Source organism: Polistes dominula, unplaced genomic scaffold (assembly GCF_049000335.1).
Source record: "Polistes dominula isolate Pdom_NZ unplaced genomic scaffold, Pdom_raw_medaka contig_31, whole genome shotgun sequence".
NCBI lineage: Eukaryota > Metazoa > Arthropoda > Insecta > Hymenoptera > Vespidae > Polistes > Polistes dominula.
In genome coordinates this window covers 8,352,218-8,378,421 of record NW_028300925.1, presented here as the reverse complement: position 1 = coordinate 8,378,421, position 26,204 = coordinate 8,352,218, and the positions used below count along the sequence as shown (strand labels likewise).

The window sequence follows — 26,204 nt, the reverse complement described above, 5'->3', positions numbered from 1 at the left end:
ATATATATATATATATATATATATATATATATATATATATATATATATATATATATATATATTTATACGTATGTATATATACGTACATACTTTTACCAAGTATCTATGTATGTGCATATATATGTATGGATGTTTTTAAGGCTCCAATGAGTTTCTAGTTCAATGCATGTCTGACCTAACGAGTCTTTTTTTTCTTTCTTTCTTTCTCACTCTTTTCTTTCTCTCTTTTTATTATTATTATCTACTTTTTTGAAGTTAATGAATATGTATAGGAAAAATGAAGAAATAAATTAATATCGTATATTCATACAATTTATATCGTATAACTCAACGAAAGATCCTATATTTTTAAATGTAATGCTACCTTACATGTTTTTCGTCTAATTAAATATTATTTACGATTTGGAATATCTTATGTGTTTCTCGTAATAAACATATCATGAATAAATCAATTCCTATCAATAAAACGTATGATTTACACGATCTCATATAAGTAATAAAAATTATTCGTATAATTTTGTAAATGCATAAATGGCAGACGTTACTTACATACAATTCATATTAAAGAAATAATAAGAATATGATAGAGAGCGTTAAAGACTGTGCTATTAAAGTTTAATATCGATCATAGAAATTAATTAAAAAGAAGCCAAAAAATCAGCCTTAGCAGCAACAGCAGCAGAAGCACAGTAGTAACAGCAATAGCAGCAGAAGGAGCAGTAACACAGCAGCTGTGCTTTCTTTCCGAAGGAAGAGCCGTGTTACATTCGATTTGGCGCGTGCCACGTTAGCCCTCCGTTCCGTCCTCCTCGTTTCCTACGCTTGTTTTCGTTAAGAAGTTGCCGGCATCGTCCAACTCAAACTCTCTTTTGGGCCTATGTTGGTTGCTTGCCGGCCGGCACCTGTTCCACAGCTGATGCGTGCCTGCTATGCGGCTGTTAAACGACTGCTGTGCCTGTTATACTGTCGCTCTTACGTACTTATTTACTTACTTACATGCTTACTCTTACTAACTCTCTTTCTTTCTTTCTTAGTACTCTCCACGTGAGCACGATATATCAAAGTGCACGTGCCTGATCGATTACTTTTCCCACGTCTCATTTGTGTCAGCTGGAAATCGAGTTAATTCTAATTATCATGTTCAATTTCATATCTTACATCAATTTGCTAAACACTTATACATCAACCTCACTTACATCTCTTTTACATTTCTATATCATTATTATCGTCCATATTATTTTATTTTAATTTTTATATATTATTATTTCATTATTAGATTAAAATCATTGATTTATTTACATTGTGTTCCTCATTTTGTTGACTTTATATTAAACTTTTTTATGATATGGATCGAAAAAAGGATTCCTTTACAAATATTCTCTCTCTTATATAAAGATCTCAAGTAAAACTTAGAAAAGAAATTCCTTCTTTAAAAATACGTATTACTTAGACATAACCGTGCGCACCAAAGAAAAGAAAAGAAAAGAGAAAAGAAGGTCTGAAGGCGCGAAGCCGAAAACATGAGTCGAAGGGAGAAAAGGCGAGCGCGAGAAAAGGGGGTGCGTGTGAGTGAGTGAGTAAGGGACGACTACGTCGTCGTCGTCGTTGAGGGCCGACTGTGAGGGCCGCCGTGAGGGCCGACGTCGACCTGCACTCCCACGCTCCCTGTGTGAAGCAACATGGGGTGCGAGCTGCAGTTACGCGCGTAGTGGACTTCGCAGGTGTAGGTAAATCGCCCGTATAAAAATGGAACCCGGTGTATTTTATGAGAGCGAAAACCCTCCTCCTCCTCCTTTCCCTCTCTCTTTCTCTTTTCTTCATTGCTTTTCACCTTTACCATTGTTTTCCGATCTTTGATATGTAAAATAAATAATTATTCAAACACGTATATAGGTACTACGCATTTGTCTACTTTTATAAATATAGTGGTAAACAAAAGTATTGACATTGATTTTATTTTCAGTACAATTTTGTAATTCATTTAATTTTTTTTCTTTTTTAAATAAATATGTCTCTTGAGTCTGTTATAATATAGTATGTGTCATGAATGTTAAGTACTGGTTTTAGTAACAAAAGTAATTATGACAATGAATTCATAATACTAAGAAATTATTTTTAACCATTAAAAGCTATTCTTATTTTTTATACAAGGTGATAAAAAAAGGATTTCGATATTTGAAGGGCTTGTAGTACTCACTAAAACGAATAAAAAATGTCTAATAAACATTAAATAAATAAAAATCAACTCTTTTACTATTAATTAACTTTTATTATTTAAGAGCGTTCGATATTGTAAACGAGCTTTCGACAACACATTAAAAATGTAAAAATCATAGATAATTGATATGTCTTCCTTCCAATTGAATGCTATTCTGACATTTATAAAACATAGATTGACCTACACTTTCAAATATTTCTTAGATTACTGTATTTTTAAATAAATATAATACCAAGTCCTATGATTTTAGAACCCATGTTAATTAGACATTTTGTACTCGTCTCGGTAAGTACTATGAGCCCTGTAAATATCGAACCTTCTTTTTACTATCCTATATAATAATAATAGTTATTGAAATATATTTATTCAACTTCACAAGCACGAACAGGACTTGATTTAATTGCTATTTTTATATTGTAATTAAATAAATATTCGTACTTTTTAACTGATTGAGAAAGAATGTTTTAGGAAAATTTAATTGTTACTTACCATGTTACTCCTTTTGTTTGGTTTTATACTGTATGCATATAACGTGTATAAACTTAACAATACTCGTGTTGGGAAATCGTTTCAATTATTGAAAATATCTATTGACTATTTTTGAACAATCTAAATGCATTATTTTTCTTTTCTTTGTGAGATCGTTTAGCTCAACCTAAAAACAATGTATGATGTTAGTACAGACTAAAGCAACTAACATATTACTAATCTGTGGTATATAGATAAGTACATAGATAAGTATATAGATATGTATATCTGAATGAGTTTCCTTACCATACGCACCACAATGATAAATACAAAATGATAGTTATTTACGTAAACGTAATTTTGCACTACAGACTACAAGAAACTTACGAAGTGCAATAAAAAAGTTCGATTGTTTAATTTTTTATGATAGTAATATTCGATGAAAAAAATTGATTTAATTTCTATGAAATTATGACTTTTATCTCTCCAACAAATATCACAATTTTTTGCAACCTTGAATTCCCCATAAATAGAAAATTTAAAAAATAAATTCATTTTTCCATGGGATCTATTTTATGAGTGAAAAACTGTTAATATTATATAATAAACTTTAAATAAATGAAATGAAATGTAAAATGAAGAAACTCAGGAAATCTTCATGAAACAAGTTAACTTATAATCCTATGATTAGCATTAAGTTTATCGATCAAGTAAATATTTTTAAAAAGAAAAAAACCAGTGTAAGGATAATTAAATGATATTATATGTGGACTTTTTCGAGGAACGCATCTGCCTTCTCTTTTCTTGCTCAGCAATGTTTCTTCTTTTTACGTCCACCTGCTCTTTCATGATAATATCTTCGTTATATCTTACCTCTTTCATAGCCATTCTTAATTCTCCGAAATAAATAATATCAAATTGTTTGCAAAATTCCTAATGAAATTATGCAATGAAAATTCACTAAAAGATAATGGAAAATGATAGCATTTTTAAAAGTATTTGCGAAATCTATATTCGATGCGTTATTGAATAAAAAAAAAATCTAATATCTAGTGGGGAAGGAGGATAATCACAGAAAAGGGAGGGAAAAATAAATAAAACAAAAAAAAGAAAGAAAAGTAAAAATTTAGTGCAAATCGTAGAGTCAACGATGATGATGAAAACGACGACATTGTCGTGGGCGAAGCTAATGCAGCCTCCGCATTCGGCGAGAACGGAATCCTCGAAGCGAAGGAAAGGTCGTTGAGAGAATGGGCGGAGTTTGTTCGAGCCAATCAGCAAGATGCGTACCGCCCACGTGTCGCTGTGGTTCCTCCCTGCAGACTCCGGAGTTTCACTCTCTCTTTCTAACCGCACTTGAAATTAGTAACTTTGTTTGTACAAAGAATACATTAAAAGTATATATCTTAACTTCGTCTCCCCTTTTACATATCATTAAAACTCATTTTTAGTGACGAAATTCTTTTATATGTATAAACCAATATCTTTTCACGTACATAATTGTGATAAACTTACTTTTTTTTATTTATATTGAAATTCAAGAAATTATATGAGATCTTCCTAATGTAGATTTCATAAAAAATGAATTGATCTTATCTATTTTTTGGGGGATTTTTTCTAGGAGGTTATGCACATTTACGCAGTCCCGTGTGTCAAGATGAAAGTCAGAGGGAAGAAACTTCTCCGCCACCCCACAGCCATAGTACACAACCTCCTAATTCTCATTCCAATACACCTACGGGAAATAACAACAATAATAACAACAACAATGCAAATAATGCTTATATACACCTACGAAATTTAAATGAACTCAAAACGGAATGTGAGTATTCTAATGTATCAAAGTTATTGGCGCCACCTGTAGTATAAAAAATGATAATATTACAAATTTTAATCTTTTATCTTCACAAGTAATATATATCTAAATAATTAATTTTATTTTCAAATCATAGTTACATAGTTAGCTTGAAATATTCGATAAAAGAAATATAATTATAAAGTAAAGTAAAATAAAATAAAAGATCGATTTAATTTTGCAAAATTTTATAGCGAACTATAGCAGCCACCATATAGCGGCGGAACACTTACAAGGAGGAACCGGCGGATTGGCCAGTGGCGGTGATCTCGGTGCAACGGGGACCAATGAGAGTGAGCTTAGGGTTAACAATACCGGGACGACAGAAGACTACATTACTCCTGCGCATTATTCTGGATATGACGAAGCCTCTGATTATCACGGTTTATCGCAGGACCATCAAGCTCCTCATACCTATAATCTGGATAGTTCGCCAGAATTTTACAGTACCAGTGGTATCCACCTCGAGCCGAAGTATCAACCATCGCCATTTAAAAATTATCCTCGAGGTATTACGAATTACTTCATTGATCTTAAATATTGATCGTAATCAAAACAACTGATTAAATTTTAATAAAATTCAATAATTCGGTTGCATAACAATTATTCAATTGAATTCTTCTATATAATCTAAATAAAATAATCTTAAAAAGAGAGAATCTAGAAATGAGATTTATAAAATGTGAACTCTCGTATCAGGTGACACGTTTATGCATCAATTTGAAAATTTTCCCGGTAAAATCAAACGGCAGGATAATGATCTATTTTGAATATCTTTAATTCAATAGTGATAATTTAGATATCGTAAAATTATACTTACGTTATATTTTTCAGCGAGATATCATGAAGGATATAGTGAAAGCGGTGGATACAGTCAATACGATGCGACACCATTTCAAACGGTTCCTGGGAGTGGAAACACAGCAACTGGTGCTGCTGGTGTTGGAAGTGAACAATGGGGTGTTGCACCTATCAGTGAACATCTTTCTCATCATCCAGCGTTCATCGCGAGTCTTGGCTCGCGAGATTCATCTGGTGCACATCATCCACCTTCCATTGGTAATAACGCCGATCAAAAGCCTCTCCTGCAGAGTGCAATGATCGCAGCTAGTTATACCGGTAAGCATCTACTACACAATACATTATGATAACTAATACAAATAATAATAAACTAAATGACATAGGACAACTGAATAGAAATATAGGTGATAATTGTGCAGGTGGTGGTCCATATTTCACAGGTTCAGGACCAATACAACTCTGGCAATTTTTATTGGAACTTCTGACCAATAAATCATGTCAGAGTTTCATCTCATGGACGGGAGATGGTTGGGAATTCAAACTTACGGATCCCGATGAAGTGGCACGACGTTGGGGTGTTAGAAAGAATAAGCCTAAAATGAATTACGAAAAATTAAGCCGCGGTCTACGGTACTATTATGATAAAAATATTATACATAAGACCGCTGGCAAGCGTTACGTGTACCGTTTCGTCTGTGACTTACAAAATTTACTTGGGTATGTGATGCATTTGTATTTTAATATGTCAATGTTATTATTGATATATATATTATAATATATATTGTATTAAATAAAGTTAATTATTTCCTTACAGATGTAATCCAGAGCAACTCCATGCAATGGTGGACTTGAAACCGGAAAAGAAGGAAGAAGACTGAGCTTTCTATAATGAATGTGTTGTTTTAGGACAATGTTACTGATATAAACGAATATAACTAATTTTTACGGCATCGTGCAAGAGAGTTTAACAAGAAAAAGAAAATAACATAAAATAATGATATAAAAATAATAAAGAAAAGAGATAAAGGAGTTAACGCACGAGATAGAGATAGAGAAAGAGAAAGAGAAAGAGTATAAGTAAAAAAATTGTTGAAATTGCAGAAGACTATTGTTCTGTGTATCCTTTTGTTTTAAACGAAATGATATCTATTCGGTCGCATGTACCAAAGACACAGGGTCTGCATACCATTGGTGCCTAAAGTTTAAATGACTAAATTGTCAACTTCTTCCTAGGTGAGTGGGATACACCACTAGGGCAGATTCTGTATCAGAAATATTTTGTTATCTCCTTGATCTAGAATCGACCCCTTCTCCCCATGTATTTATGTATGTGTGTGTTTGACTTATTAAAGAAAAATAAAAACTAACGCAAAAAACCCGCACACACAAAAAAAAAAACAAAAAAATAACAAAACACTTGGAAAGATTTAAACAATAAAAGTAAACGACAAACAATCGTTGAAAAAAGAATTATTGAAGATCATTGTTCTCCTGCGTACCCTCTGTTTTTTAGATAAAATATTAATAATGATTCGGTCGCACGCGTACCAAAGACAGGGTCTGCATACCATTGGTGCCTAAGGTTTAATAAACTAAATTGTGAAATTCTTCTTTAAGTGATTATATAATTTGCCGAAGCGTCATAATTTAGATGATATATTATTTATAAGAATATAACTCAATATATTTTATACATATGTATGTATACATATGTAATGCGCGCATATGTGTCTTCACGTATATATGCATTAATGACAAAAGTTTTAAAAATCCGCATACATATATACATACGTTAATGCATACGCATGCATACAATAAAAATTTCAAGAACTTTCAGATATAATTGTACCGTGTAACAGTGTAGAAAATAATGTGCGTGAGAATCTTCGAATGTGTCTAACGACATCTAATGAGATACTGGTGTCTATCACTTTTTCAGGGCATTGTAGATGCTCTGTGTACATACATACATGAATTACATATAACTCTATATATACACACCCCCATACACTCACGCGCACACACATACACAAACACACCTTTATATATAAATATATATATACATATATATATATATATATATATATATATATATATATATATATATTAAAAAAATATATATATATATATAAATTTTTTCATGTTACATGATTTATAAGCACTAAGGACATCGTCTATTCGATGCCTCTAAATTATTTATATAACTTCATCTTATTCGTGTGTTTATATATCTCGTTAATAAATGACACGATATGTGATTGGTTATTATTACTATAATTTTACTACGATAACTCTCCAAATTGAAAAGATAACTACAGCGAGCTCTTCTCTAATTTGATTCCGTTTTTTTTTTTTTTTTACATTTTATATCGATAAACAAACAATCGAAAATTATTTTAAGATTATTATTCTGCAAGCTCGCCTTTCTCGAATATATAAAACATTTATATACCTTGTATCATTTAATTATCTTCTAATTAAATGCTCGACTTGTAGTAGACACAGGAAAGAATCTACATATTTTTTATTTGCAATAAAGATCGTTAGATGATTAACGCTCAATTTCATTTGAAAAGAATGAATCTTGTTTTCTTTTTATTTTCGTTTTACTTTTCTTTTTCTTAAATATAATAGATAGAAAGATTATACCGTTGATATGTTACTTTATAAGAATATCTATTATAGATTGTAATTTCCTGTTAATGCAATGAAAGCGATACAGTAAAAGAAAATTTTATAATGACTTTAATATATTTTTTGAAATGAAATTTTCACTATTATCTTTAATACATACAAGCATACATACACACACGTGTCATAAAAATTGAAATTATTTTACGATGATGTTACTGATACATTACAAAAATCAGGCATAAAAAGGACAATTTTTGTGCGCCAAATATGTCTGTTTTAATTTCAATAGTAACATAAAACCATATATATACGATACATATAATCTTTGTCTGTGTTATAGCATATGCTTTCATAATTGATGTAATTAAAATAACTAATATAACCTTATGGTACCTGCCATAACTTTTATATAACACTTGTTGATAATTTTTGAATTATTATATACATACATGTACGTACATACGATGATCATTTCAAATACTTTATTTCATTCATTGTTTTATTATACATCAGTAAAATTTATATCAAATAATGTTGTACAGATTATATTATATTTAAAAAAAATATGTGTGACTGCAACGATTCTTATAGTTTATAAATATCTGTTTGCATTTCGTAAGTAGTAAATAAAAAAGAAAAAGAAAAAGTCTCTAATTTGTTTTAAAAAATGATACCATAATGGTTATATTATATCTTGTATAAGAAAGACGTATGCTCTTATTTTTTATTCTTCTCTGGACGAAGAACAAATTTTGTACATAATGATAAACTATTTATTGTACTTGTTCACTAAATTTTCTTAGTTTTCAATTGACAATAATTTAAGCATAGTGTGTCTATTGTACATTACACTTTTTTAGCATTCTTTAAAGAACACCGGTAATAAGACACATGTAAAATAAATAACTTAATTCATCGACGAATGTCATACAATTGGAACGTGTGATTTTTTTCTATTTTTTTTTTTTTTTGTAATGAAACATAACTCGCAAATTATATGGAAAGATTAAAATATGATTTAGGAAACATTTGATTTTGGCATTAACATTGAACCAGTCTTATAAAAGATTATCATTTTTTTACCCAATTTATATAGCAATAACTTTAGTTCTTTTTTATCGAATGTAGAATTTATGTAATATAAACTTCTAATCGTATCGTATATTATATTGATCTCTTGTCTATTATAAGATCAATTTTTATCAAATTTTTGCATATAGTAATGGAACTAAATCATGCATATGGTTATAAACGAAATGTGGTTTTTCTAATCAACTGTAATATACAGTATATCAAATTTTCAATGCGTATCAAAATTTTGTTATAATTAATTAATTTACTTAGTTGACATATTTCGGCAATTTTTCTATTAATAATTGCGAATGTTTTAGAGACACATGTGTAAACAGCAACTACAACAACAATAATAATTAATTTTTATAATTATTATAATTATTATTTATTATAGGTTGCTCACTACTATATATATATAAATTTATTGATAATTAGATATATTTAAGCGATTGTAATTTTTTCAGTGCCTATATTTACTGACGACAATTTTTCCAAATTTGTAAAATTAACGAAAATCTACATAATGTACATCTTCGATTGTTATCATATATATATATATAAATATATATATGACCGGATAAACATATATACATAAAAATATATAAAGAAAAAATGTTTTAAGAATAAATTTTACAATTCTTTTTTACTCTGTGATACGGATAAAGTAAAATTATTCAAATATCACCGAACATGCTAATTGGCTAAGTAGTTCTGGTTTTTTGTTTTCACAGATATAAAAAATGTCTAGTTATTTTTATTTTTAAATACAAAAAAAAACATTACTGATTTTCATTGATTATGTTTACTTTGATTTTTATATACAGAAAAAAAGCACTTTTAATTACTATTATATATCTTTAATTTCATTGACTATATATTTTTTTAATTAAATGAAACAAACGAATAAGAATTAGTTTTTTAATACGAACTTTGGAACTTGAAAAATATTCCTAAGGAAAAACAGAAGACAATCTTAGTCTTTACGTTTCCATAAATGGTGTTGCGTATTAATTAGATCTCTTCATTACCAAAATCTAATTATAATTATTTTAAAAAGTGTTAATCACACACACATATTCTTAATTATTTCTAATCACTCAGACAAGGTGAAGAAACATGGAAATGATAGCAATTGCAACCGATCCAGTACACGTTTTCCCATTGGTACGTATGCATCTTTTGTTCATTTCTTTGTTTTCTTTGCTTGTAACAATTTCAATAATTAGATAGATATACTATTATAATATTTGAAACAATTGTAAACAAATTTTGATTTTGTTCCTTATATCTCCTCTAACATTTGTATTGTACAATATTGGAATTTTATGTATATTTTATTGAAAATTTATTAGAAAAAATTAATAGATAAATAGTAGTAAAGATGAACGAACAGTTATGCTTTTGCATTAAAACTACTATGTATTGATAAATTTAGGTTTTGGACTCAATAAATGAAAAAGCAACACACATATGTTTAAAACTTGATAAGATAGAAAGACGCATTCAGATAATAGATAATGGTATAGGATTATTTGTACCCAACTTTCCAGATTTACATGAGAATGAATTGACTAATAATACTCAAAATTCGTCTTCTTTTATAAGATTAAGACACCATAATTTGAAAATTGCATTTAAGCAATTTTATCCTATTTTGCTTACATCTAAATGTGAGAGTTTTGAGGGAACATATACAAAGGTAAATTGTAACAATTTAGTTGAATATTATTAAAGATTTTATAATTTATATTATTTATATAAATATAACGTAAACCTTTTCTCTGTCAGATCTTTGAGAAGGAAATAATTATGTTAAGAGATGAAATAGATCGATCAATATATGGCACAACATTGACTTTATATAATTATATTATGTCTTCGGAAGGTCACAAAAAAATCATGTATTTAATATGCCTTCTAATTGCAAACGTTTCTTTAAATAATCCTCAGGTAATAAACTATTCCACTATTAGATTATACCAAAATTATGTTTTGGCCCATTGTACTTGACCAATAAATAGGTATCCCATTTTTCTGTCGCTATTTCAATAGATTACTTTCATAATTAATGACGAAACATATTGTCATTTAAAAATTGAAAAAAACACAAATTCTTTCCAAACATTCCAAAATATATATGGAAAATATATTTATCTGGAATATACATGGATCATACCTCGTATTAATTCATTATCTATTCAATACCATGGTTACATTGGATTTATTAAAAAAAAAGTAAAAAAAATGCACTACATTTACTTAAATAATAAACCAGTTTATTGTCATAATTTTGTAGACAAAATTCTGAGTTATTTCATCCAAAATTATTATTACCTTTTCAAAACAAAATTGACAAGTGAAAATATATTTTTATTGCTTTTTATTAATTGTCCGTTAATGGATATTTCTTTTGATCTAAAAAAAAATATAATAATTTATAAGTCAGACAAAATACATGAAGTTATAAACAGCATTAACCTATATATAAGAGATCTTTTTACACTTAAAACTGTCAAAAAGCAATTATTTGATTATTTCGAAATTTGCAAAAAAAAACCAATACAACCTGATACATCTACAATCTATGAGGTACAAAATGATTTACCTTTATTTATCTATGAAGAAGATCATTTAAAAAATATTAATAAAATTAAAAGATCTATTTTATTTAATACTAATATTAATCATAATCCCATGACAGTTTTTTTTACCAGATTTGGGATTTTCCCCTACGAAAGTATAAGGGAAAGAAATTCTATAGAAAATTATATAATTAATGAAGAACATTTGAAGACTGGTACTTTTGCCATAAAGAGACCAAAATTACAAAATGTTGATAGCAATCGTAATCAACGTTCCTTTGAAAAGAATATTACTTTTAACATATCTAAGAATTGTAATACAAAAGAATATATCAATTACGTAAATCCAAGTTCAGTTAAAACTACAGTCAACGCAGTCCAAACATTGTCGACAAAACAAGAAAATAGCATAGAAAAAAAAGTAGATTATGTAGAAGATTATAATTGTTCTCTTTTTGAGTGGTCTGATTGGAGTTATCATACAAATGAAGTGAAAAATAATGAAGTAGAAAAGCACACTTCTCTATCCAAATTAAATAAGAAAAATAAAAGTATTGAGAAATATTATAAAGTTTTTGACTTTCTTCCGCAAAAGTTAAATAATCTTGCACAATTTAGAACAATTAAATTAATAAAAACACCTTCGTTTGATAACATTGATACAAGCATACTTTTTAACGAATTAACATGTAATTATCAAGGTATAGTTCAACATAATTCTTCTATTTTTTCATTTTATATTTTTATTATTAATATATGTAGTTTGTTAATTGTATATATTCAATAGAAAATAGAAAACAACCACAAGATATAGATATACATCCATGTGCATTTACACAAAATTTCTATGAATTTAAATTACAAAGGACTGCATTAGAATTTACAAAGGTAATAAATGATCATAGAAATATGGATAATATCGGTGTAGAGAAGTAATGTTAATTATCATCATTTTATTTAGATATTAAATCAAGTTAATAATCAATTAATAGCTGCCTTAATGATTTATGATAATGTAGAATTATTGCTAATGATGGATCAACATGCTATTCATGAAAGAATAAGATATGAAAATTTACTTAACGGTATTATTGCACATTATTGATTAGTTTAATTTTATAGAATGAATATTAGAATGTATTATTTGTTAATTTGCAATTATATTTATTTATACAGGTTACAAAACATCTGATCATAACAATTTCCTAACTAAAAAATTGCTAATTCCAATAACAATAGAAGTGAAAATGCATACGTGTACATTACTTCTCTCGAACAAAAAGTTATTAGATAAATATGGAATCAAATTAACTGCAATTAATGAAAATACTTTAAGCATATATAGTATACCAAAATGTTTTACAACTAAGAAACAATGTTACAATGACGTAAAATTAATAACCACAATCCAGAATTTGCTAAATGAAATTGCGAATAATATTACGAATGGAAATGGTATCAACATTTTACCTTTATCTATTCACAATGCTGTATCAATGGAAGCATGTCATGGTAATTATTATTTGTACAAATTGGTAATCTTAGAAAAGGTGACCTAAAAAATGTAATTTATAGAAATTATTCTGTTATATCTTCTTAGGTGCTATAAAATTTGGTCAATCGTTATCTGTACAAGAATGCATAGAACTTTTCAATGATTTAAAAACTACAAAATCTCCAACTCGATGTGCACATGGAAGACCATCGATAATACCTATAATAGAACTTTCAGAATTAAGAAGAAGATATTTTAAAAATATGAAGGTAGGCTCACTTTTTCTTTTATACATATTATACATTTTTTTCCTAAATAGATGGAAATATTTATTATGTTTAAAGCGTAATACTAATATATGTTGACTCATAATTGTTTTATTTGATTATACAAATTTGTATTATAAATGTTTTAATACTTATTAAGAATAGTTAAAAAGCAAGTTCTTTTCACATTCCTGCAGAATTAAGGATATGAAATATAATATGTAAATAAGATTATATTTTTAGAAAACTTAAAAAGAAATTATCTTTGATAATATAGATATGCAATATTTCATTAAAAGAAATATAAATTTTAGAAATTAGATTTCTGGAAATGCAGCGACTAATATATCTTTACCAAAGTAATTTACTCTGTTTGCAATAATTATGAAATTAGTTCCACCAAAAGAAACAGGACAAGCAGTATTTGGACGCGTAAAGAAACAAACCGTATAAAGTGCCATCTCTAACTCTGGTGATGTTCCAACAAATATGGAAGTCACCGGTTGAACAAAGCCATTTAATTTAGAACGTATTTTGAGTACAGCTGCCTTCTGTAAAAAGTTTTATACAAATATGTATGTAAGTGTGTGATCAAATAAATTAAATTTTCAAATAGTTTCATGGATCTCATCATAAACGGTTTAGAAAGAAAAATTAATTTATAATTAATAAAGTAATACATAAATAGAGATACATAAATTTAAACAATGTTAATACTTACATCTCCAAACGTTATTTCTTTAATATATCCAAGATAATCAATCTTTTTCTCAGCCTCTTTCATAGCATAATAGATCCAGTTATGTAAACCAATTATATCAGAATCAAATTGTTCTGCTAAGAAAACTGTTTCAAAGCCGGAACTTGATGCATCTCCGTCTATTCGTTTAAACTGTGAGAACCATATGCGTTTTAACGTGTCCTTGAATTCATATGGATCATCGGGTATATATCCTTTGTTTGCTAAGAATTTCATTGCATTTTGCATAATATCGGTTTCTAATAATTTATCAAGAAATTCAGATTCCTTTTTACGTCTCTCAGGCGTAAGATTTTCTTTCACTTTAACGTCCAACTCATAATCATCATAAAGACCAATAACAGATTTGATCGTTGGTATTTCATAAGCTTCTGGTTTAACATCCAACAATCTATTAAAAAAAAAATATTTACCTTAAAAGAAATTATTGAGTAATATATTTATAAAAAAGAGATCACACTTACGGATCACTGGCGTCATCTGTAACACTGTCGTCTTTCTTTTGGCCCTGTAGTTTAATGGTAATATATTTGAACGCATTATTTGTATCTTTATTAAATAATTCTTCAGACAATTTTTTAATATCATCATCAGAGGTCACAAAACCGAGTGGATTAGGATTATTGCTGGATCCCGGAGAATTTTGAGTATTGGGTTTATCAGCTCCAGGAGAAGCATTGCTATTTGCATTAGTTTCAGTATTTTGTAATGGTTGAACAGTAGGAGGTTCTTCCGGTAGTACAGCAGCTCCATTTGGAGCAGGAGGACTTGCAGCAGGTTGACCTGAAGCAGGTTGAGCTGCAGGTTGCGCCGCTCCCGCGTTGGCATCAGGGATTGGAGCAGATTGATTGTTATAATAATTATTATAAGTGATTTGAGTATTAGAAGCAACAGGAGTGCCTGCACTACCACTACTACTACCGCCACCGCCGCTATGTCCATAAATTCCACCTGGGAGAATTCTGCTCACTGCTGCATTTACACCTGCACTGACTCCAGCGAAGACGAAAGCTTCTTTCGCAATTTGTCCGATACCTGGCTTGTATGGTTGCGAGGATGGCAAGAGAATAGTTTGTTGTGGTGCTTGTCCAAACGAAGGACTATAGGATTGACCATAAGACGGATTAAAAGGCTGACCGTGTGCTGAATTGTATCCGCTACCCATTGGATTATAAGGCTGTCCCATATGAGGTGAACTATAAGATTGACCTTGGCCTGGATAGCCATGATTATAGCCACCGACTGAAGGATTGTAGCCTTGACTAGCCGACGGATTGTATCCAGCATTATAAGGATTGTGTGCATTTTGTTGAGAACCAATTGGTTGACTCTGACGAGGATATCCACCTGTGATCATTAAAAAGATGATTATTTTATACCGCAAGTAAAATTACTTGAAAGAAATTTACCAGAAGGATTATATCCTGATTGCAAAGAAGTTGCACTAGTTTTGGAAGCAATGTTATGATCTAAAGCTGGAGCTGACGGTTTTGACGCCGTATTGCTGCTGGCCTGTCTATTTGAGTCTGGAACATTCCATCCTATTTTATTTGGAGTTGAACCTTGGAAAAAGAATATCAAAGTTCTATTAGTTACACATGTAATCATTGAAATAACTAGAGTAACATACCATGTTCAGTATTTTGAGGTCTACTGTAGGGTGGTTTAGATGTTGTCCTTGACGAACGTGATCCCCAACCCCATCCTCCACTACTTTTACGACCACCGCCACCGGTCTTTCGAGCTTCTCCAGTAGCTGTTAAGACAATTATTATAATTATATAGTAGTATAGATAAATTCCCCTTTATGCTACTTACTTCTCTATTGTAGTAATAATATTAAATCTAGACACTTTAGTAATTTATGTGATAGAGATAAATCATGTTACTTACATTCATGCACTGATGCATGCACTACTATCTATTACGTATTTGACTGATATATCTATACATTTCAAAGAATTTAACTAAATTAACGAAATAACGAAAGAACTTGCTCTTCTTAGCGCATGCGTGTTTTTCAATTAAAGTAGAATGCTGACAATTGAATAATAATGCTATCAAGAATAATTTGCATCATGATACTTCTTCTATCATATTTGCTTATATATCCATTTTGTTTCAGCCTTGAACAATTATTTATATTTTTATTATTAAACGTTCATTTTTATTTCATTAAATAGACAATAATATTTAAAGGAAACTTTTTTTGATCGGTACGTAAGAAACATAATAAAAAATTTCGACGCAGCTATGAATACTTTCAAATTCTTTGTTTAGAAAGTATACGATCTAAACTTTCGCGAATACTTAATGTATCAAAAATAAAAGTGGTACAATATTCGAATAAATAGATTTATCTTTACTGCATCTTAACTTAATAAATTTCTATCACATTCATAATATTATATTTCACACGTATAAAACCAACAATAACACTTTTAAAGTGTCTTGTTTTTTTTAAGTATAAACTACAATTTTTCGATTGCATCATTTTTCACAAATAACTACATAATTATTCACATCATCATAAATTTTCCAAACAACTTTATGACTCATACTATCTTATTTTTCAGACATTATTACATCATTATATTAAACAGATTCTTAATTTTTATTAAATGTAGAAAAAGTTTTAAAATTCTAATATTTATATATATATTTATGCTCACCAAAAATGAGAAAAATAGCGATCAAAATGATCAAGGTCTTCCTGATAATCATAATCACTTTTTAAATCCTGGTCAAATGATCTTGTGTTTGTATTTTAAGACAATAACTGATTTAAGATGAGGGAGAGAGAGAGAGAGAGAGAGAAAGAAAGAGAAAAAATATAAAAACAAAGAAAAACAAAGAAATCTATTGAAGATACTTGGAACTATTTCACTGTTAGCACGTCGAGGTGCTACTACCGTATTTCACAGTTCGTAGCGCAATAAATGCTGGGCTCAATTTAACAGCAGATACAACTCGTCGGCATTGAGTCATTCTCGTGGGCTTTCTCTTTTCATTGATCACTTCTAGGTAATCTGAAAGGAGTGGGGATCCCTTTACGGCGAGATCTCGCTAATGAAATTACTACGTGTGCAACGAAGTTGATCATTAAATTGAATAGGATTATTTTTTCTCTCTTCAAGAAAAACTTAATCTCTCTCTTATTAAAAAGCTGTATTAATTTGAAACTGAATGAGTATCCTGAAACATAATTCTATATATGAAAAATAAACGGTTTTCTTTTTTTATATTTTTCAGACAAAATTAAATCTTGGCCGTTTGCTGTTGTCACGCTAGAAGAAAACATTTGGAAGATTATTACTTGCTCACGTATGAACTTTTCTTAAGAGAATTAAGTAAATAGAATTGTTGATTCATTTTTTATGATAAAATATTGTTTTTTATTTATTATTTAAATCATTATATATACGAACGAAAGTATAAAATTGAAATTAAGTTATTACAATTAATTATTTTATTCTATTTTCTATTCGTTCAGTTATTTGTAATATTTAATATCTTATTTATTTACATATCATATATCTTATAAATATGTAGCTTATTTTTATAATATTATTTAAAAATCGGGGCGAAATAAATCGAATTAAAAGATTGGCAGAGCAAGATCAATAAGATCTTTCCCATAATATCTGAAGGCATGAGTATAAATATTGAATTTGGTATTACCAAGTGATACCGGACAAAGATTATTTGGTCTAGCATAGAAACATATCGTGTATAAAGACATTTCAAGTTCCGGCGTTGTACCTACGAATATCGTAACGTTTGGTCTGATGATACCGTCCATTTTTAGATGTAATTTTACAAGTGAAGCTTTCTGAAATCATTAAAAATAATAAAATTCATTGAATTTGAATAATTCTAAATTTATAATTCAAAGACTAAAAAATAATATAACAAAATATTTAATTATTTTCATGCATACGTTTCCAAGATCCACTTTATCAGTATATCCCATATAATTGATCGTTTTGGATGATTCTTCATAATCGAAGTAGATCCAATCTTGAATACCTAAAATATCGGTACCACCATAAATTTCTGATGCAAAGACGCGTTCAAATCCTGAGGAGGTGCCACTAAATTGGGTGAACCAAATATGACGTAGGACATCTTTTCTTTCGAAATCGTCTGGATCGATAAAGCTACGCGATGATAACCACTTCATTGCTGTATGCATAACATTAGTATTCAAGATAGTATCGAGGAAAAGATTTTCCTCCATACGTTTTTCGAAAGTTCTTATTTCCCTTTTGCTTGCATTACGTTCATAATTATCATATAACATGCGCATATGTTTGATCGTTAGAATATTGTACGCGTCTGATTGTACATAGAGTAATCTGTGAAAAGAAAATTTCATATATATATTGTGCGATCAAAATCATTGTAATTTTATGATAATGTTGTTATATAAATGATTATATAAAAAGAGCAGAGATAATTACGGTCTTTCAGCAACATCTGTTATGTTACTAGATGTAGAACGAGCTTGTAGATTCATTACTATATATTTATTTACATTATCTTCTTCTTGGGCAAATAATTCTTCCGATATTTTGTATAAATCATTATCGCTAATGTAATATTGATATACATCAGCTGTATTATTAATTGAATTATTTACTTGCTTCTTAAAATCATTTCCTTGAACGTAAACATTTTCATCATTTTTCATACCCGTCAAATTACCAGTTGGAGCTAATTGATTCGGTAATCTCGCATTATTTCCATCCGATGTACTTGGAATGTTAGATGGTGGATAGTAAACTCCGGAGTTAGCCATCGGTATAGCTGGACTTTGTTGTGGATTTGATCCAGTAGGATTATACACTGGATTTAAAGGAGAACCCATATTTTGTGGGTTCACTAGCTCACCCGTTCCATTACCAGGATAATTGTTAAAGTACTGATTGTTGTAAGTTATATGCGTTGTTGTACCAGGATTGCTATTAGCCGCACTTTCGATACTTGGTCTAGACTCGTAATGATGATGAGGATTGATCAGCCTATTTACACCTGCATTGATAGTTGAAAATACCAAAGCTTCCTTAATCATATCACCAAAACCTCTGCCGCTACTTTGTTGGCCTGGAATCATTAATACTGTTTGTCCTGGTATGTAGGGCTGTGCTGCAGGTTGAGCAAGATATTGTCCTTGTTGTTGAGGATAGTGAACAGGTCCAGGTGCATAACCACCGCTAGGCACATAACCACCTCCAGGTGCATAGTGATTATTCATTGGATAACCAGTTTGCATATTTGGATAGTGTGGAATACCAGGTTGGTGTGGGTAATTATGTCCTTGCGGATAACTTATTGAATGACCACCAAATGGTGGTGACATCGGTGGCATAAATGGAGTTCCAGGATTAGAATGAGGAGCTATTTGACTCGGGTGAGACATGGATGGATAAGACATTGAATGTGATGGATATGAAGGATTGTGAGGGTATGGAGGTTGTGAACCGAGATTGTTGTTGGGATATAGATTTGGTTTAAAACCAATTGGAGCATTATTGTTAGGATAAACATCTGGTTTAAACCCAATTGGAGCATTATTGTTAGGATAAATGTTTGGTTTAAACCCAATTGGAGGTTGATGTATAGGAATTCCAGTTCCTTGATTACCAAGGGTACCAGGGGGTCCAAAAGATGGTGCTTAAAAAAATAAAGCATTGAATTATAATTTAATAAATTATTCTTTATCATGTATAAACAAACATACATATATATATTACCATGGGGTGGTGCAGATGAAAGAAGGGGCTTTGAATCGTGAACTGGTATACTTGGAGCTGATGGTGCATAAGGCATTGGTGGTTTTGCATTCGTGTTAAAACCTATGTTAGAAGTTGGATAATTTACCTCAGTTTCTGAAAAATCAAAATGAAATATTTTAGAATAATATAAAAAAGAATAAAAATACATAAAATTTGAGTGACTCACTCGGTTTGCTTGCGCCCCCTCCTTCGCCATGTAAAAATGGAGTATTGATATCTTTATTTGATTGTGGATGTACAACTGCACTTCCTAGAATATTAATATGTATGTAATATACTTATCAATCATCAACAAGGTGTTTAAAAATGCGTATACAAGGAATTATGGCACCGATTAAAAAAAGTCTTGATCTCTGTACATTTAATCGACTATATCTTACTGTATATTTGTTAAATAAAATAATATTATACTAATAAAAATATATTCTAATTTATTATATGTAATACATACCTCCAGTATGTCCAGTGTTTAAAGGTTTTGAATTTATCGAGGAAATACTTTCATGACCAAATGAAGTTGGAGCATTTCCTCCTGAAGGATGATTTCTTCCCTGAAGGATGACTCCCACCTGAAGGATGACTCCCACCTGAAGGATGACTCCCACCTGAAGGATGGGAGGAAGATGAAGGCCTAGAAATTCGATGGCTCGATGATGAGCGACTACTGCCGGAACGTGAAAAAGAAAATCTTTTTGCACTTGTGTAACCTGTTGAAAATATGTAATATATGTATAATAAAATATAACATAAGATGATAAAAATTATCTCTTAATATTGAACATTAGTAAATATAACCGAGATAAGAAATATTAATAAACGAATAGCACTTTTTATGTATAGAAAAAGCATAATTTAATATATATATATATGTGACCACTTACACGCACAAATTTGATTTTACACTTTAGAATTATATTAGGATGTGTACTAATTTAGTATTAAACAATTGTAAAAATTAATATACTAACTTATGTTTATGAATCCAAAAAGAAGGAGTAAAAGAAGTATCCTTAGCCAAGTCATTGTAAATCGAGAACATACGACAACGTTTAAAATTACTATTAAAAATGGTCTATCTCGTTTAATTCCGACTTTCAAATAAACTGTGCGACGCGCTTATTTAAATCAAATTCCGTATTAAGAAATATATTTCTATGAATTAATGAAATTATATGTAAATGAGGAAAATAAAAATTCTCTTATCTGTGACCCCCAAGAGATAATGTATGATGTTTTATAAATTACGATGATTTCTCATTAAACCGGCTGTTATATCAAACACATGCGTTCAACATCAAGTATACTGAATACTACAAATATACTACGCTGATGAATATAACGTCATAGGAGATAAACCAAAACAAAGTCTAAAGTATCAAAGTGCAATAATTGAAATGTTTATTTCGACTGTTATCATATAAACTATATGTATTCTAACATAAAAATTAAGATTTATAAAATAAATAACTAATATTAGTATACTCAATGACTGTAATAATTAATATGTTTACATCGAGAAATTCGGAGTTCTCCGGTTGTAGAAAATTGTTGACAATATCTAATCATATTTTTATTTTTATCAATTTCTTGTATTCAGAATTATCTTTGAAAGAAGAATGTAAGGGAAACTTTTCTTGATATGTTAATATTAAATTGGGAAAACATGTAATTTATATATAAATTATACATTATTATTATTATTATTATTATTATTATTATTATTCAAAGCATAAATATAATTGATTTCTTATTTAAAAATATATATTATTTATATATTTATAAAATCCAGGATGTACCATCACCATCACAATAATATATATATACATATAAACATCTTTTTCGATAGAAGATAATAACTGATTCAGTTTTGATATAATACTGATAATATTGAAATAATCCAATATTTAATTATTTTCCTTAGCAATATATCTATCAAGAATTTTTTCACTTGGATAATCTGGAACGGATAATTGACGAAATCCTTCATCATCGACGAAACATATTTCATGATCATCCTAAAATAAATCAAAATTTGTTAATAATATAAAATAATGTTTAAAAAAATATATTACATTTTTACTAATAACAAAAAAACTATATTTTCTAATATACTTACTGGATCAGCAAGAATGATAACTCTAACTGAAGCTTTTCCTGGCGTATCTAAAGTTATCAAATCGGTTAATATTTTGTGTCCACTCTCCTTAATCTTTTTCTGTATTTCTGGTTGTTCAGCCAATGGTACAGAAAATGCTATACGACCATATGCTTTTGCATGGTCCACCGTAGTACCTAATATATTGAATTTATAATTGAAAAACATTTCAATTATAAAAAAATATGTATATAAAATGAAATTCTAAATAAATGTAAAAACACTTACCTATATCTACAAATTCAAGTTTAGTTTGATCTTCGCTATAAGACATTAAAACTTTATTATCTTTTTGTTCGATTACCTTCATATTTAAAATATCCCTCCAATAAGCTATAGTATTTTGAAGATTCGAACTAGATAACGTTACTTTCTCTACTGGATCTGATTATAATAAATAATTCAATTATATACAAGAGAAAAAGTATAAATATAAATTATCATTAATATTAGAGTTACCTTTATCTTTGGGTTGTGGTTCATTAATAATATAATACTTGTAACCACCTGGTGCTTGCAAAATAAACTTTCCATTTTCTTCTTGAACAGGCCATCCACTGCTTTTTGCTCTATCGATTGCTTCTTTAGAACGAATAGTTATTCCACGAAAATCATTTCCGCTTTCGTAATGAGAAATTCCATAATTATAAGTTAGTTCAACTACAAAATGATTATCTTCAGGTCCGTATCCTATCATCGTTTTACTCCATCGATTTGCATATGGACTATAAATTATAATATTCATTATTATTAATTATTACCATAAGTAATATATAAATAAAAAAAAATTAATAGCAATTCATAAAAATGACCCATTACAAGCAGCCTCACATCCATCAGCAAATTCTTCATGTCTTAATACCTAAAATTAAAATAATCAATTTTAAAACTATTGCACTTAATGATGCAATAACAAAAAATTGAGGAAAAACTAACCTTCATTCCAAGAATTTCTCGATAGAATTTCGCTGTTTGTTTGCGTTCAGCTATTTTAAATACAAAATGTAATGCACGACCACTAATCATTATAAAAATTATTAAGTATTTTTATTTTTAAGTAAAGAAAAGAAAATTATATTCCAAAATTGGCACAAAGTCCTTCAAAGGAATACACTTATGGTATATAGTTTAAACCTGTTGATTTATTGCACATATATGTTGCAGTGATTAATCTAATTGCTAAGAAAATCAACAATTAAATTCACATCATATTGTATGGATTCAAAGATTATCAGTCTTACCAATATTTATGTTCCTAAACGATTAACCGCAGTATTCATAGTGCGCTCTTATACTCAAATCCGCCTTAAGCATGGTCTTAAGCCAGCGTTTACATTCATAGACGCAATCTTAAGATATGCTTCAAAGTTTGATCTTAGCCAAGATGTGTAATTGGATAGATATTCATAGTCGTCGCTTAAGACGATATTAAGAATTACAAACTGTTGATGAATTCATAGTCAAATGAATGTATTCATTGTTTTAATAAAATACTGATAGTAATTTTCTTATTTTCTTATTCAATAATAACATTTATTGCCATTTGCATATACACTAAATATGTCTTAAAAACTGTAATTAAACTTATTAATAACTAATAATTGCACTTTTTGTGCTTATATAAAAAATTAAATTTATCTTTGGTATTACAAAATACCTTGAATAAGTATATATATATATATATATATATATATATATATATATATATATATATATATAATTTGGAATTTCCTTCTCGAGGTACTAGAAGCGTTAAGGCGTGTTTCCCTTAACGTGAGAAACGGGCCGTGAACGAGGAATAGACCAATGGGAACATGTGATGTAGTGAGAAAGAAATTTCCTTTTTAATTCTGATCTCTAGGGACGAGCCTTTATTCACAATAGGTGGTGTACAACGTGTACAACCGCGTTTCCAACGCGACTGGAAAAAAAAAGGAAAGATCATTTTCGGAAATACGTCGCTAGGTCTCGTTATGTTCGCTAATGTCAAGTTTAAACGTCATATTTTTCATTGATAATTATTGACAATACTGCATCATTAGCAATTGCATTAATTTTTTTTTAATTTATAAAAAGTAATATTTATTTAAAAATGGTAAATAAATGTATTGTTCACGGGTGTACAAGTGGACGAGTCAAGGATCGTAATAAGAATGCTAAATTAAATCAGAGAAATACATCTTTATTCGCTTTACCACAGGTAATATAACCTTAATTGATAATTATTAATTACTAATATAAAAAAATGCAATGATGCAAATGGTAAAAAGTGCAATTTACGATAATAAATTACAATTTACTTTTAATTGGACTTTTTAAATTTAGTTATCCATCCTTTACTCAACTGCGACTAGGTAAGATGAAATTGAATAGATTTACACAACAAATTGACGATAATGTCTTGGGAATAATTGTAAAACAATAAAAAAAATTTTCTTATTGCTATTTTTAACGTTAATTATAAGATTTGGTTAATTTATTTTGACTAAGGCGTGAGTACTGTGGGAAATCCAATAACCGCGAACCGAATGGCTAGTTACTGACCACCGTAACGACCAATGAGAAAGCCGGACCCGACAAGGGACTTCACCTTTTTATTTGTGATCTCTCAGAACAGATTTTATTCAACACGATACAGAATTTATACACACACGCACAATGAGATACAGAATGATAATTCGTTGTTTCTGGCGCCTCCTCCACCGTCGGCGGGATCGGCATCTTCGTCGTTGTCAGCACCAAGACCAGTACTGTCGTCAAGACCTACCCTTACGGTAAGGGCCCTACCTCCGTCGCACCGCTGGTGCCACTACCACAAGCAATACAGGGATCGGGCGGCTAACTGCAAACCACCGTGCAGTTATCGAGACGACACGCGCAGAAAAAACTAATCTCGCCCCCGCACAACTCGGCGGTAATCGGTGGCCAGTTTTCTTTTTGTTCGGATTACCGCCTGCATATTTTCGAGAGCTCGTTACGGCTACCCATGTTGGTCGACTGCGGCTCGGTAGTTTCTCTCCTACCCCGCCGCCTCGTCTCGAAATCGCTCTCCTGCGACAAACTTCGTCTTGTTGCTGCTAACGGCACCCCGATTCGCACCTTCGGTCGCCACCTACTGACGCTTTCGCTTGATTTTTCGCGAAAGTTTCAGTGGTTATTCGTGGTGGCCGACGGGCCCGAGCCCATCCTCGGGGCTGATTTTTTAAATCATTCCGGCCTTTTGGTCGACATTCGTCGCCAACGCCTCGTTGATCAATCTTCGGCCAAAGAATCGGCCTTGCACCTTCGAAAAGTCGCCCTCCACGGGGTTGCTTCTGTCGCAGCTTCGTCTGACTTACGCCATCGAGCCGCCTACGACTCGTTATCTCGCCGAGTTCGCCGACCTCGCTCGGCCGTCGAGATCTGGGGCTGTGCTCCAGGGCTGCAGTGTGGTGCACCGCATTGTTACGGCTGGACCGCCCGTCTTTGAACGTCCGCGTCGCATTGTCGGCGATCGCTTGTCCGAGGCTAAGTCCACCTTCGACCGCCTGCTCCGACAAGGAGTTATTCGGCCGTCTTCCAGCCCGTGGGCAAGCCCACTCCACCTCGTGGCAAAAGCCACTGGCGGCTTCCGAGCAACAGGTGACTACCGTCGTCTGAACGCCATCACGATGCCTGACCGTTATCCTCTCCCCGTCATTGAAGACTTGCTCGAGGATAGTTTCGGTAGCTCGGTCTTCTCGGTCATCGACCTTCAGGAGGCCTATTTTCAAGTTCCTATGGCGGAGTCAGATATCGAAAAAACGGCCGTAACTACGCCTTTTGGCTTGTTTGAGTTCCTTCGAATGCCGCTCGACCTTCGCAACTCCTCGCAAACCTTCCAGCGGTTTATGGACTCGCTGCTTCGAGATCTCCCCTTCGTCCGTTGCTACATCGACGACCTCTGCGTCCGGTCCTCCTAGCACGAAGAGCACCTCCACCATCAACGGGTCCTCTTCTCTCGTTTGCGAGAGGCCGGACTTTCCTTCAAAGTCGAGAAGCTGCAGCTCGGATTTCCGAGTTTCATCTTTCTGGGGTATCGGATCTCTTCGAGTGGCATTCGTCCTCCGGAGCGAAAGG

The 26,204-nt window shown here is 30.7% G+C and overlaps 5 protein-coding genes and 1 long non-coding RNA gene across 15 annotated transcripts in view; 2 read left to right on the top strand and 4 right to left on the bottom strand.

Moving 5' to 3' along the window:
* pnt (ETS transcription factor pointed) overlaps positions 1-7,431 on the top strand; it is a 96,955-nt gene extending 89,524 nt beyond the window's left edge. For 5 of the 8 annotated variants that reach the window (XM_089171200.1, XM_089171198.1, XM_089171199.1 and 2 more), the window contains 5 exons: positions 4,308-4,508; positions 4,736-5,050; positions 5,376-5,660; positions 5,747-6,059; positions 6,157-7,431. In XM_089171200.1, coding sequence (XP_089027326.1) covers positions 4,308-4,508; positions 4,736-5,050; positions 5,376-5,660; positions 5,747-6,059; positions 6,157-6,220 — 1,178 coding nt within the window. In that variant the 3' untranslated portion in view covers positions 6,221-7,431. The remainder of the gene's footprint in view (positions 1-4,307; positions 4,509-4,735; positions 5,051-5,375; positions 5,661-5,746; positions 6,060-6,156) is intronic. The other 3 variants (XM_015334814.2, XM_089171195.1, XM_089171196.1) reach the window with 2 other exon arrangements.
* Positions 119-4,320, bottom strand: LOC149033025 (uncharacterized). Its single transcript, XR_016176133.1, has 2 exons — positions 4,202-4,320; positions 119-4,041 (listed from the first exon to the last, which is right to left on the bottom strand). It is a non-coding gene; the product is annotated as an uncharacterized LOC149033025 (long non-coding RNA).
* Positions 7,432-9,821: 2,390 nt separating the features above from the next.
* Positions 9,822-13,837, top strand: LOC107073825 (uncharacterized). Its single transcript, XM_089171204.1, has 8 exons — positions 9,822-10,214; positions 10,486-10,749; positions 10,839-11,000; positions 11,103-12,333; positions 12,420-12,520; positions 12,594-12,717; positions 12,809-13,144; positions 13,233-13,837. Exons 1-8 carry the CDS (start codon positions 10,167-10,169, stop codon positions 13,490-13,492), a joined length of 2,526 nt encoding a protein of 841 aa, XP_089027330.1. The 5' UTR covers positions 9,822-10,166; the 3' UTR covers positions 13,493-13,837.
* LOC107073824 (uncharacterized) lies at positions 13,485-17,075 on the bottom strand. Its single transcript, XM_015334556.2, has 6 exons — positions 16,826-17,075; positions 15,784-15,909; positions 15,563-15,715; positions 14,618-15,500; positions 14,115-14,544; positions 13,485-13,944 (listed from the first exon to the last, which is right to left on the bottom strand). The coding sequence occupies exons 1-6, from the start codon at positions 16,875-16,877 to the stop codon at positions 13,711-13,713; spliced, it is 1,878 nt and encodes a 625-aa protein (XP_015190042.1). The 5' UTR covers positions 16,878-17,075; the 3' UTR covers positions 13,485-13,710.
* Positions 16,884-21,227, bottom strand: LOC107073822 (uncharacterized). Its single transcript, XM_089171205.1, has 8 exons — positions 20,920-21,227; positions 20,539-20,658; positions 20,403-20,483; positions 20,118-20,201; positions 19,910-20,044; positions 18,617-19,829; positions 18,094-18,511; positions 16,884-17,985 (listed from the first exon to the last, which is right to left on the bottom strand). Exons 1-8 carry the CDS (start codon positions 20,972-20,974, stop codon positions 17,752-17,754), a joined length of 2,340 nt encoding a protein of 779 aa, XP_089027331.1. The 5' UTR covers positions 20,975-21,227; the 3' UTR covers positions 16,884-17,751.
* A 411-nt stretch (positions 21,228-21,638) lies between these two features.
* LOC107073826 (glyoxalase domain-containing protein 4) lies at positions 21,639-23,362 on the bottom strand. 3 transcript variants are annotated; one of them, XM_089171202.1, is made up of 7 exons: positions 23,348-23,362; positions 23,043-23,285; positions 22,919-22,968; positions 22,566-22,831; positions 22,335-22,490; positions 22,068-22,243; positions 21,639-21,966 (listed from the first exon to the last, which is right to left on the bottom strand). In XM_089171202.1, the coding sequence occupies exons 2-7, from the start codon at positions 23,130-23,132 to the stop codon at positions 21,856-21,858; spliced, it is 849 nt and encodes a 282-aa protein (XP_089027328.1). In that variant the 5' UTR covers positions 23,133-23,285; positions 23,348-23,362; the 3' UTR covers positions 21,639-21,855. The 3 variants fall into 3 exon arrangements, with proteins under 3 accessions (XP_089027328.1, XP_015190045.1, XP_089027329.1); XM_015334559.2 differs by lacking the exon at positions 23,348-23,362 and having other exon boundaries at positions 23,043-23,324; XM_089171203.1 differs by lacking the exon at positions 23,348-23,362 and having other exon boundaries at positions 22,926-22,968; positions 23,043-23,133.
* Positions 23,363-26,204: the final 2,842 nt, after the last annotated feature.

Coding starts and splice junctions, on each gene's coding strand:
- LOC107073822 (XM_089171205.1), bottom strand. CDS start 20,974: ATGACTTGGCTAAGGATACTTCTTTTACTCCTTCTTTTTGGATTCATA. Junction 20,202..20,402: donor AAACACTGGACATACTGGAG/GTATGTATTACA, acceptor TTAATATTCTAG/GAAGTGCAGTTGTACATCCA. Junction 18,512..18,616: donor ACAGATGTTGCTGAAAGACC/GTAATTATCTCT, acceptor TTCTTTTCACAG/ATTACTCTATGTACAATCAG.
- LOC107073826 (XM_089171202.1), bottom strand. CDS start 23,132: ATGATTAGTGGTCGTGCATTACATTTTGTATTTAAAATAGCTGAACGC. Junction 22,969..23,042: donor GAGAAATTCTTGGAATGAAG/GTTAGTTTTTCC, acceptor TTTTAATTTTAG/GTATTAAGACATGAAGAATT. Junction 21,967..22,067: donor TTATCATTCTTGCTGATCCA/GTAAGTATATTA, acceptor GATTTATTTTAG/GATGATCATGAAATATGTTT.
- LOC107073824 (XM_015334556.2), bottom strand. CDS start 16,877: ATGATTATCAGGAAGACCTTGATCATTTTGATCGCTATTTTTCTCATT. Junction 15,716..15,783: donor ACCTCAAAATACTGAACATG/GTATGTTACTCT, acceptor TCTTTTTCCAAG/GTTCAACTCCAAATAAAATA. Junction 14,545..14,617: donor ACAGATGACGCCAGTGATCC/GTAAGTGTGATC, acceptor TTTTTTTAATAG/ATTGTTGGATGTTAAACCAG.
- LOC107073825 (XM_089171204.1), top strand. CDS start 10,167: ATGGAAATGATAGCAATTGCAACCGATCCAGTACACGTTTTCCCATTG. Junction 11,001..11,102: donor TTTCTTTAAATAATCCTCAG/GTAATAAACTAT, acceptor CTATTTCAATAG/ATTACTTTCATAATTAATGA. Junction 12,334..12,419: donor ATTAACATGTAATTATCAAG/GTATAGTTCAAC, acceptor TATATTCAATAG/AAAATAGAAAACAACCACAA.